Raw genomic sequence first — 12,760 nt, 5'->3', positions numbered from 1 at the left:
CCATGTCAAATCCTCACCGCGTCAGCACACTCATGTCAGTCCAGGCCATTGATGCAATGGGGTTCCCTACAGCCCCATTTCATAGACAAAGGCCACAGATTCGGAGATCATTCTCTTTGTATTTTTTTTATATTTGTTTTTGGCAAGAGTACTTATTTTATTTGTAAGGGAAAAGAAACAATATATCGGTAAAAATAAATCAGACGAAATTACTAAAAAATCCAAATTTATCCTTTTTTATTGCCAAACCACTTGCAATCTCATTTGCCTTCCTATACAGATGGTAGAAAGAAACCACCACTAAAGATAAAGAATCCATCACGTGCAACCAAATGGATCTAAGACGCAAGGAGGTTTTGAAACATCAGAACACCAGTTAATAATAATAAGGGTGAAAGTTAAATGCCTGCAGCTTTATGTTCAAAAAAAAAAATATTACCTTTGTGAAAAAACAGTCATACAATTATCCACAACCGTCAGATGTGAAATCTGGAGGCAGGATGTGTCCTATTGATAGCTCTTAAAGCCCGAGAAAACTTTTAATCAAGATCCATTCGGAAACCTGGCACACCCGCAGCTGTTTGATTTATTTGAAGGTGGCTGATGACGTTTTGGTTTATTTGAAGGTGGCTGATGACGATTTTGTACAAGGGGTAAATGAGGTTATGGTATGCAATCTCTATTTTAAATGTCATAAAGCATTGTGCACGTTATTATATTTTGGGAAGGAAAAAGGTTATATAAGGTTGCAACCTTAAAATGTACAATTACAAGTGCACCTCAAAATTCTATCGAAAAATGTTATTTTAATGTTGATAAACCCTCTAATTCATCATCTCAACATCAAGATCCATGAATATATATATATATATATATATATATATATATATATATATATATATATATATATATATATATATATATATATATATATATATTAAAGTCTCATAAATAGTGCATCATGCAATACATCATCTAGATCGTCCATTTTCAATATTTTCATATGTTTGTCGATCTACTTGATTTTAATCATTTTTGGAGTTTAAAATTATATAATTAGATATAAAAATAGATTTTTAGGTAATCCTAAAAACAAATTACATCAAAATTACATGTTAAGAAACAATTTGGAGGTGCACCTTAATTGAATTGTTTAAGGTTGCAACCTTACAGAAACCACACCCTGACCCACCTAGATGTGAATCATATGTACTCCCTGCTCTCAACCTTTCAATCTGACTAGGGTTGGCTCTTGAGTTTCAAACTTTGATCCTATGGCTTTAAGTATTTTATTGTTAATTTTTATTCTATAAATCATTTTATAACGAAATTTGTACCATACATATATCTAACAATGATGCACATGATTCAAAAAAAAATCATAGCATTAAATTACGAAAATAACCCCGAAACATGGAGGGGCTTTTTTATCATTTGTTTTTATTGAAAATATTTCTTTTATTTTTGCTTGGTGTGGCCCAATAACTTAAGGGGACGCCCCAAATTTCATACAAAAATACTTTGTGGAAAAATAATACTAAAAGTAAAATAATATTTTGGTGTGATATCATGACATAAGAGGTCCTAAATATTTATTCATATCGGATGGCTGAGAAATGGAGTCACACATACTTGGAAGAGCTTTCTATGTTCCCCCTACAACATAGAAGTGCTATGATCTCCCTACTATCCAGCCGTCCATTTTTTATCAAGAGAGCCACTCACTGTTTGATCTTAGATCCGACGTCTCAAAGTATTTTATTTTTATTTTTTTTAATACAATTGTTTTTAATATGAAATTTGGTACGTGCCATCTTCTCATTGGGGCGCACCTATAGAAAATATTAACAATAATTTTTCGATAAAATATAATGACCAAAATATCCCTTGAAACTTTTAGGGGTATTTTGGTTATTTTATTTTATTGAAAATATTTTTTTATATATATTTTTCGTTAGTGCGAATTGAATATAAGAATAGACGTCCAAAATTTGGTATCAAAACAGTTTATAGAAAAAAAATTAAAAATAAAACAGTGTAGAGACGTGACATTGTGATTGGTGCAATCTTAGCCCTCCATTTAAAAATAGACGGTTGGATAAGGGGAACATAGAACTCTTATATTGTAGGGGGAATATAGAAAGCTTTCCCCATATACTTTACATAAATGTAGGGTCACATACAAAACTTTCCCTTATATTTTTGCTTATGAATAAGCTGACTATTGTCCATCAAACGCAAACTACTAAGCATAAATAATTTTTTGCATGTAAAATTCTCCTGTAGAGTGAGAACCAACATTGAAATTACAGTAATGAACATTGACAATTCCCTTATAAATACATAAAAGGGGATACTCATGAAAAAAAAATGCTAATACAAACTTATTTAGCCAAAACCCAAACGCTAATACAAACTCAATTCATCATCTTTCCTTTTTTTGACAAGGTTGGTTGCACAGGAATGGTGCTTGCGACGTGGTGCTATGAAAACACAGCCTCTACTATCTTGACCCAAGCCCGATTCTTAATTCATCATTAATTTACCAGTGCAAGCCCGATTCCTAATTCATCAATAATTTACCAGTGCGTCAAGGATGGGCACTCAGGCAATCTGTTGGGGTACCTTTGGAGATCTTGGCAGTAGTCATAAACCATATAATTTTCTCTCACAAACTTCAAAGACTCCCTAAATTGCTTGTTGGGCTTTGGTGGGATGAGAGAGTCAAGGGCATGAGAGCATCTCTTCTTTTGGCATCCACGAAGCTTGAAGTTAGTGTAAGTGGCATAGAAGGGCTCATAAGTATAATTTGCTTTGTATTTGCCCCCATCTGTGGCCCAATCTGAAGCATCCCATATGGTGGCATACACGGACATGGGCTTGGATGGGTACTTGGGCCCAAGAGCCCGAACCCTTGGAAAACGCCGTATTGGGATGTCATCCACCAAAAACCTTCATGTTCACAAAATGCTTAGAGAGAGAGAGAGTTACTTTACTTCGTACATGTTGGAGATATGGGGGCTAGAGAACACATTGCTAATGGAAAGATAAATTCACTTTACTTTACTAGATATATGTTGGACATGAGGGGAGAGGGAATCACCACATTTATATGGAAAAAGTTTTATATAAGGTTGCCACCTTATAATGTAGAATCAAGGTACACTTCTAAAATCCTTGGAGAAAAATTTTTTTGGTGTTGGAAAAACTTGTAGTTGATCATCTCGGCATTGAGATGTATGAGTATAAATAAAAAAACAAGATTTCAAGTCTCAAAAACTATACATCTTGCAATACATTATCTAGATCGTTCATTTTCAAGATTTTTATGCATTTATAGATCTACTTGATTTGAATTATTTTTGGAGTTTATAAAAATTAAGTGATGCAAACAGATTCCCACACTATATATTCTAAGAAGTTTTGACATGAAAATCGCATTTTATGATAAAGCATGGAAGCGTCTTATTTTGATTGATTAAGGTTGCAACCTTATACAAACCACATGCTACTCATCTATTACCGAAAAGTTTATATAATGTTGTAACTTTATTTTATTGAAGATGTGGCCAAGGCTACGAAATAGACGCACAAAGTGTGAGGAGCTAGGGCTGGCAACACCCCGGGCCTAGGCTGGCCCAGCCCCAGCCCTATTCCCCTAAGGGCCAGCCCTTGCCTGAATCGCGTTGAGGAGGCTCTGGCCCTATTAAGCTCAGACGGGGTCAAGACCAGGTTAGTAAAATTAAAAGAAAAAAAACAAAGAAAATAAAGGCCGGGCTGAACCGAAGCAGGACAGCCGCGTTTTGGCCCAGGCCCGCCTGAAGCCCTGGTGGCCCGGCCATTGGGCCACATTTTGTAGCCCAGCCCCAAATTTTCAGGGCCAGGATGGGGCCATTGCCACCCTTATGTGGAGCCCACCATGAAAGGTGAGGCCAAGTAGTGCACCATCTCGCTCGACTTCATGATTGACCTCGGCACTGCGGCTCAGAGGAGTTCGCGTTATGGCAACCACCACCGTTGCCAAAAACAAAGCAACACTCCATGAACAACCCAAATACAGAAGAGTATGGACGGTGTGCACCAGGCGGCGTGCCTCGCCACAGGCCCAACGTGAAGCTCGAGGTGACATTTCCTGCCCCAGGATCATCTCGTCTCCATCTCCTTCCCATGAAGCAACAACTTATACAAAACCTTTGGAGATCAGGGAGTATGATACCATCACCATTATACACCACCGTGGCCCCTGGGCCACTGAGGGTACCCTCATAGGCGACATATATTCATTTTGGGGGTTCCTTTTTATTATGCATTTATTTATTGTTTGGTGTACGATCTTTCCATTGATCATGTATGCACCCCTGAGTAATCAAAGCCGTACATGCAATGAGTGCCACTTGATTTCATGTTTTCCTTTCTTCTTTTAATCTGATGCGTTAATGGTTGGAGTGGAGGGTAGGATGCTATATCGACTCTATCCCTCTTATGTTAGTTTAATGGTTGGATCTCACATGTGATGGCTAAAGATAACTCTATCCCTTTGATATGGACACGGCTTTTATGCGCCCAGCCCGCATAATGTAGAAATATGGGTTTGGAAATAAATATATTTTTAAATATGATTTAATCTTAATTTTTAGAAATAAGTAATCTTTAACATGGAGATCGTGAACATGAAATAAAAAAAAATTTGAAAACTACAAATAATAATTATATTAAGAAAAAATTTGGACCGTTATTTACACTTGTTGTTAGATGGACCACCGATTTGCATCCATCTTTAATATGGATGCTTTATACCCCTGGACTGCATATTGTAGAAATATGGTTTAGCCCTCATGCAACATTTTCCCCCTTATATTGTATAAGAGGAATACATTCTATTATATATTTTGTTACGGATAATTATAGGTTTCTTTTAGGGAAGTTTACATATAAATGCTTTTTTATTTTTATATTTAAACTAATCTCATGAATTTTATATTTTACTATCAAGTCCTATTTCTAAAAATATAAAGTTCTAAGTCAAATTTGGTATATACATACTTTTTATCATTATACATTTATAAAAAATATTAAAAATGATTTAAATTACCAAATTACCCCTAAATAGTACATAGTTAATTTGACATTTTATTTATTTTAAATCATTTTTATTAGTGTATGATGGTAAAAATTGTGAACATACAAATATGAACATAATCTGACACATGTAAAAAGAAAAAATTAAAATACTATTTCTGTTCTTAAAAAAAGAGATTTGATGATAAAATATATAATATATAGGACTATTTTAGACTACCAAAAATAAAAATTGATGTATAAGTAAATTTCCCCATCTATGATAATAGAGATGAGGGTTTTTGCATGTGCGCATGTATGCAGGTGAAGAGAGAGAGAGAGTAATAAATTTACAGTATCTGATGAGGGCTCCACAATATGCTGTAATTATGGAAGGTAGCAGTTGGGTCGAACCAAAGGTGGAAATGCTGCTCCCTTCCCTGCATCCCGGTCCCATCTCCGGTGCCGTTGCCATACACATTGGTCTGGAGCTTGATGGGCTCACCAGTGATTGTGCCCAAGAACTCCATGTCCACCTCATCATGCCACCCTTCGTACACCTGGTTATTCGACAACTGCAAAAGCAACTCATAAATTCTCTCTCTATCTTTGATAGAAATGATATTTTATTTGCTTCTCTCTCGGGAGCATAGTTTATTTCTATTACTTCAATTAGAAGATAGGCTTGGGAAGATTTTATCAATTTAAAATTTTGAGAACCCACTTAAGAATTACTAGATCATTACTTTCAAAAAAAAAAATTAAAATTCAAGTTTTCTAACACTTAGATCCCACCATCTAAACATAGGATGGTTTCTATTCAATCTCGGGACATTATTGTTTTCGAGTGCATAAAACGTACAATAAGAAAATCATTTTTTAAGGGGATTGTATACTATGAGATAATTTATCTTTTTTATAATGAGGTTACAATTATTCTTACCTATTAGATGTTAAAATATATGTCTTTAGGTGTGTCATAAAATTTGAAAAAAAATAAAAAAATAAAAAAATAAATTGAACTTTCATACTAGTCAATGACAGTTTATAATCATTCAAGTTGAACTTTCATTAGAGTCAATAATACTTTATAATCATTCAATTTGAAATTTAATGGACAAATGTGATTGTGATATTTTTATACAGAAAATAAATGATCTATTTGTAATAAATAAATAAATAAACTATTAAAGTCAACCAATGGGTTGAAAAGGTTGCACTCCCAAAATTTGGTGTCCTAATATTAATTCCTAGTGGGCCGGGGTTTTACTGGGGGGAAGTAAATGGACATTCCACTCCTATGGGAGTAGAATATCTTTCCCAAAAAAGGCCAAAAAAATCCTAAGTGACTCTTGCACCCAAGGGAGCAAAGTGTTGTAGTGGAAGAGCACATACACATGCTCTAACAAATGGTTTTACAAAGAAAAAGTAAAAATAAAACCCATGATCCGAATCGTCCATAAACAATCTAGAGTTAGAACTTAGAAGGGAACAATCTGAACATGAGCCAAAGTCCTCTCTCCGCAACACTATCCATCCATGGATTGGATGGTGATAAGACACAATAGGACCATAGAACTTCTATAGCGTATGAGACAATAGTACATCTCACCTAAAAACAAGAATATATAACTCACGTAGAAAGAAGTTATGATCCCGGCCGTGTATCCACTCTGAAGTTTGATGGCAGCGTTGAAGAAGCCGTACATGTAACTCTTCTTTGATTTGAACCCGCTTCCTACATGTGGAAAAATGGATATTAAACATATGCAACAATGCTTCTTTGCGGGTGTGGTTTCTATAAACCTCCATGCTTTATCATACCATGTAATTTTGGTGTAAGTAGTTCTTAAGATTATCTGAAAATCTATTTTCATTTTTAATTATAAAATTTTGACTCTAAAAATGGTTAAAATCAAATAGATCTATAAACATATGAAAATCTTGAAAATGGATGGTCTAGATAATGGGTTGCAAGATGAACTGCTTATGGGACTCAAAATCTTTCTTTTTTTTTCATATTCATACATCTCGATATTGAGATGATCAATTAAAGGATTTTTCAATTTTAAAACAATCTTTTTTTTTTAGGTGCATCTTTAATTTTAGTTGCAACCTTATATAAATTGTTTCCTAATGTGAAAGATCAGAAAAAACAAAAAAAAAATTCCAAATTTCATGTTCATGTTAGTAAGAAAACATGGTTTTACATTGCACATACGAAAAAAAAAAAAGGGAAAGCTTCCCAACCACATCAGCTTCCCATCCACATAATGTGGATGTTGGAAGTGTGGCACCCTTCAAATAGTTCAAGTTGAACAAAAAGGCGACGTCCAATAGCCACAAAATAAATCTGTTTTTTATTTTAATTTTATTTAAAATTTATACTTATCTAAAACTTGCGGTTAGATTCATTATTATATGACATATTAAACTATTCTTTATTATTTTATTTTATTATGTGCTTTGTAAGAATGCATCTATATCCCAAATTAAGAAAAATAAAAAAATTTGGATTAAAAAAAAAAAAAAATCAATTTGTGGTTGTTGAAAGAAGTTAATGTGAACCGTTAAAGAGTGATTGTGCACCGTTAAAGAGTGATTGTGCACCCTTCAAAAATCTACGTAATGTGGGCGCGCTATACCACCCCCATCAAAAATCTACGTAATGTGGGCGCTATACCACCCCCAAAAAATACAGGAGTGGGCTAGAAATGTGCTGAGAAGTAAGTGGAAGTCCCACTGCATGCTGAAAAAATATTTACTCAAATGAAATTCATGATGATGCATCAGGAGTAGGTAAAATCTTTAGGAAAATCATGAAAGGCATGGTGGTATTGTGGGACATAGAGAAGAAATAAATAGAAGAATATTTGAAGGGATAGTAAGTGGGCATCAGTATGTAAAGAGTTTTGGGGATTTGTGAGGGTGAATTTGATGTTCAAAATAAAGGGGATGATTGATGTAGGATTACATCATATTAAATTTTAATAGAAGCTCTCTTTCGAATTAATGGAAGAGAAAATATTGCAGGGTTGGTGAGAAACCATGAAGGGGCAATATTATTGCCCGTTTGGTATTGGACAGCTAATGAAGCGGAATTGAGATCATTGTAAAGAAATTGCTAAATGGATTTTCGGAGTAAGATAATCGTTGAAGTAGACTCTTTGAAGGCAATAAAGTGTTGTAAAGGGCAAATAAAAGTCCCATTAATAGTTTATTGTCTGAGGTTCAAGATATTTGTTATGCTAGGGATCTGAAAATTAAAGAAAAACAAAGCAAAAAAAATTAAAAAATAAGGGCCGGGCTAGACCTTTCTTGCCTTTGACCAAGCTCGGCCCTCGGGCCACATTTTGTGGCCCAAGCCCTAGTTTTTTAGAGTCGACCAACCGGTCTGGTCCGGGCCACCCGGCCCATTGCCTCTATCACATAGCGCACATGTCCATAAGAGTTAGGACCAGGCCATGAAATTGAGGGTGATGGAGAGAGTGGACTAAAATTGAATTAATAAGGTGGCCCAACTTTCCCTCTATCCACCATCCAATGGATTGAATGGACGATGATATTCATCAGGGCGGATCATATAGTTTGATCACATGGATATACCACACGTTCTCGTTTTGTTTTGTTTACTCCTTGGGATTTTTAATGGGGTCTGGCCTTGATTCGGGTATATAACCCATGCAATCTATCTTCTCAAATTTTAAAAACCTAGATTGGTGGGCAAAGTGGTGGAGCTGGGGGGATCACATTGTGAGTTTGGTCCACAGCAAAAACACCGTACCAAAGGATTTGCTCATTCTGATTGGGAATACTAACGAGCCACGGCTGTGCGCCTGTGGGCCAGGGTCAGTTTCAGGCCCAAAGTTATGACCCGTATACCAGAACCGGGGCAAGCCTACCATACTATCAGGCTTGGCCCAAGCTAGCACTGACCTGACCCGAGCCTAACCAGAATTTTGAAGTATATGCCACATACACTTAAATATTTATATGGGGCCCAGCCTGGCCGCCTGGTTGTTTTGGTCCAAGTTGTAGGCTAGGCCATGAACTTTAACTTTTGACCCATAATGGACCCAGGTCTACCCTACATTGTCTTGAGCTCTAGCTAGGCCAAAGAGCCTGAACCCGCCTCGACCCATTGACAACCTAGTTTTCCCTTCCTGTTTTTTTCAAATAATTTAGGGGTTAGTTTTTGAAAGGTATTAATAAGGTGGTATCCGTGATAATAATTTAAGAGTTAGTTTTTGAAAGGTATTAGTAGGGTGGTGTCAATGAAAATGGAACCACAAAGTGTTACCATCGCAACCCTAACCCATTTCCCGGTACATACAAACCTAAACATGAATACAAACAAGGTACCTCGTCAAACATAAATGTCCACCAACCGTGGTCTCTTTCGGTGTCTAAAAGATGCCTTTGTTCATGGTTTCATAAGTCATTTACAATAGAAATAACGATTCAATTGGCCTCCTTTCATCTTCTTAATCCCCAAAGCAACAAAAGTGACATAATTACTCTTTCTTATTGCCTCTTTATTTTTATGAAAGCCCTTTTTCGTGCCTCTCAATATTAGTAACTTGGAAGATATAATTCCCATTAATTTCCTGTGGGAATGGTTCTAGCCTTTTTGTTCTCTTCCTCCTAGATGAGTAAGCTAAGTAATTAGAACCCTCAGCCTCCCTCTTGGAAACAAGGTGCCACATATTTGAGCCCAAATCCCGAGAAACATAGTCTGGCTATTACTTCAATCATAAAAGGGAATGAACATATTAAAATATGGGCAAGCTTTCTGTACTTTTTTTACTCTATAAAATTTATATACTTCACCCTTTCTAACCATCCATCCTGAATGGACGGTTGAGATAGCCTCAATCATAATGTCATACCTTTATATTATTTTATTTTTAATTTCTTTCTACAAAATATTTTGACACCAAATTTTAGACATACACTTCACTCTTAAACTCGCACCTATAAAAAATCTAAAAAAATTATTCCCAATAAAATAAAATAACCAAAATGCCCCTAAAATTTTCATGGGTATTTTGGTCGTTGTATTTTATAAAAAATATTAAGTGCACCCCTTTGAGATGATGGTATGTACCAAATTTCATAATCATATAATTTATAGAAAAAATTAAAATGAAATACTCTAAGGTGTCGGATCTAGATCAAACGGTCAGTGACTCACTTGATCTAAATTGGACGGCTGAATGGCGGGGAAGGTATATATCTTCCATACAGTAAGGGTTGTATATAAACCTTTCCCTTAAAACATAGAGAGAAAGAAAGATCGATGGGTTTATATATAGATAGACATATAGATAGATATATAAAGAGAGAGGGAGAGAGGAACAGACCAGAATATCGATCGATTCGAAGAGTAACGGAAGAGTTATCTTTGGATACATTTTGGTGCTGTGAACCCCAAAGATTGGCATAATGCCTAGTGAACTTGGAGGTTCTAACGTGCTCAGAGGGGAAAATTCCGGGGAGAGGTGGTGAAATATTTGCTTGTACTTGGCTAGGTTCAACCATGCCAAGGTGAGTTAGATGGCCAGAGCCCAAAGGAGTGGGGAAAAGAGAGAAGAGGGATAAAGAGAGGAAATACAGAGTGAAAGAAGCCATGGGTAGGTGTTGGAAGAACCAAGATGTTTAAGGGGTTTATATAGGAGAGGCAAACAAGAAAAACTGCCCCATATCATTGTGGGGACATTGCCATAGTGAACCCAAGGTGTCTTGTTTTGGGCTCCTTGTATTTCTTTTTGCAATATTGATACTTTTTGCTGATGAATGCAACCCTATGTGCTTTTGTTCTTATCATCATTACTTGCTATCCCAAAACACAGCCAAACTTTGCAGCATGATGAATGAGAAGAAATGTTTGTTGTGTTAGCGAAGTTTAGGGAATTCAACATAGTTGGAAGGTTAATTACAATATCTTTGATATTAGTGTAAAATTTGAGCTCCTTTTGATGTTAAATGAATGGGATTTTCACCAAGATTTTCCAATCTCATGTAAATCGGAATCGGACACCAAATTGCATTGGGACCAATTCCAAGTTGACTAATCAAAGTACGGAATTCTTGTGTCTGATCGTAGTACGTTATTGTAATAAGGATGGAATAGAAAATAAAAAACTGAGGGAATCAGACAATTCAAAGGTTTCTCTAACTAGAAAAGCTTGCCCACTAATTCTATACTGATACTGTTGATTCTAGGTCAGCTCGGCCACTTTTAAAACCCTAGTGTCCTAGAATTATGAGAGAGTCTTCCTCCCTAGTTAAACCTAAAGGGGACTAAAAATTGAGAATTCCATCTTGTAGTCCAAATAAAAAAAGAATAGATGTTCTTTAACCAGTGATTCTAGACTCGGCCGAGGAGACTCGGACTCGGCCAAGTTACTTGGCCTCATCCAATAGGCGAGGCTGAGTACTACGTATTGATGTTTTATATATATTCTGTACCTGCAACTTTATTCATACAACATCTAAGTGACTTGTTGGCTATTATCTACTTCCCTACAGCCTCACATCTTCGGTTCGAATCCTCCCATAGGTCATCTTAAAAACTCAATGGTTCAATCAGTCTCACGTCTTCGGTTTGAATCCTCCTAGACATGTGTTTCACAATGGCTCAATGGTTCAATCAGCCTCCCATTCGTGATCTTAAAAACTCAATGGTTCAATCAGTCTCACGTCTTCAGTTTGAATCCTCCTAGACATGTGTTTCACAATGGCTCAATGGTTCAATCAGCCTCACGTCTTCGGTTTGAATCCTCCCAGACATGATCTTAAAGGCTCAATGGTTCAATCAGCCTCACATCTTCAGTTCGAATCCGTAGAAACAGGATCTTAAAAAGGTTCACGTCTTCAGTTTGTTCGGTTTGAATCCTCCCAGACATGATCTTTAAAGGCTCAATGGTTCAATCAGCCTCACATCTTCCGTTCGAATCCGCACAAACATGATCTTAAAGGTTCACGTCTTCAGTTTGAATCCTCCCGAACATGATCTGAAAGGTTCAATGGTTCAATCAGCAGCCTCTCATCTTCGGTTTGAATCCTCCCAAACATGATCTGAAAGGTTCAATGGTTCAATCAGCAGCCTCTCATCTTCGGTTCTAATCCTCCCATACATGATCTTACTCAATGGTTTGATTAAACAATTAAAGAGGATTCCTCTTTTTATTAAAAATAAGTACCATTATGATTCAATTAAACAATTAAGACGGGTTCCTTGTTTTTATTAAAAAAAATTACTCATTCAAATACAAACTCAATTTTATTAAAAAAACTACATAATCATTAAAAAAAATACTCACTCATTTAAAATACGAACTCATTTTTATTAATAAACTACAAACTCACAAAGTGACGTACAACGGGCAGGATTTGATGCCTCAACCTCCTGTTGAGGCCCATAGTTGACAAATACACTACTTGGATATATATGTATCCAATTATATATAAACCCTATTAATTAAACAATTAAAGGGAGTTTTTTTTATTAAAAGATTAGCACCACCATTATGATTTAATTAAACAATTAAGAGGGTTTCCTCACAAAGTGAAAGGCAATGGACAAGATTTGATGCCTCAACCTCTTGTTGAGGCCCACAGTAGTTTACAAGTACACTACTTAGGTACTCATGATAAGTATTGGTATCTTATTATATATAAATCTTATCTAGTTTTGTTA

General features: G+C 35.8%; 1 protein-coding gene across 1 annotated transcript; it reads right to left on the bottom strand.

The window, feature by feature from the left end:
• Positions 1 to 2,246: 2,246 nt before the first annotated feature.
• Positions 2,247 to 10,694, bottom strand: LOC18438078 (putative xyloglucan endotransglucosylase/hydrolase protein 32). The gene is made up of 4 exons (XM_006848270.4): positions 10,422 to 10,694; positions 6,696 to 6,796; positions 5,413 to 5,633; positions 2,247 to 2,952 (listed from the first exon to the last, which is right to left on the bottom strand). The coding sequence occupies exons 1-4, from the start codon at positions 10,687 to 10,689 to the stop codon at positions 2,580 to 2,582; spliced, it is 963 nt and encodes a 320-aa protein (XP_006848333.3). The 5' UTR covers positions 10,690 to 10,694; the 3' UTR covers positions 2,247 to 2,579.
• Between the last annotated feature and the right edge of the window lie 2,066 nt (positions 10,695 to 12,760).

This window comes from Amborella trichopoda, chromosome 6 (genome assembly GCF_054954075.1).
Source record: "Amborella trichopoda isolate Santa Cruz 75 chromosome 6, AtrichopodaSantaCruz75HAP2 v2.0, whole genome shotgun sequence".
Classification (NCBI taxonomy): domain Eukaryota; kingdom Viridiplantae; phylum Streptophyta; class Magnoliopsida; order Amborellales; family Amborellaceae; genus Amborella; species Amborella trichopoda.
This window is presented reverse-complemented; position numbering and strand designations above follow the sequence as displayed.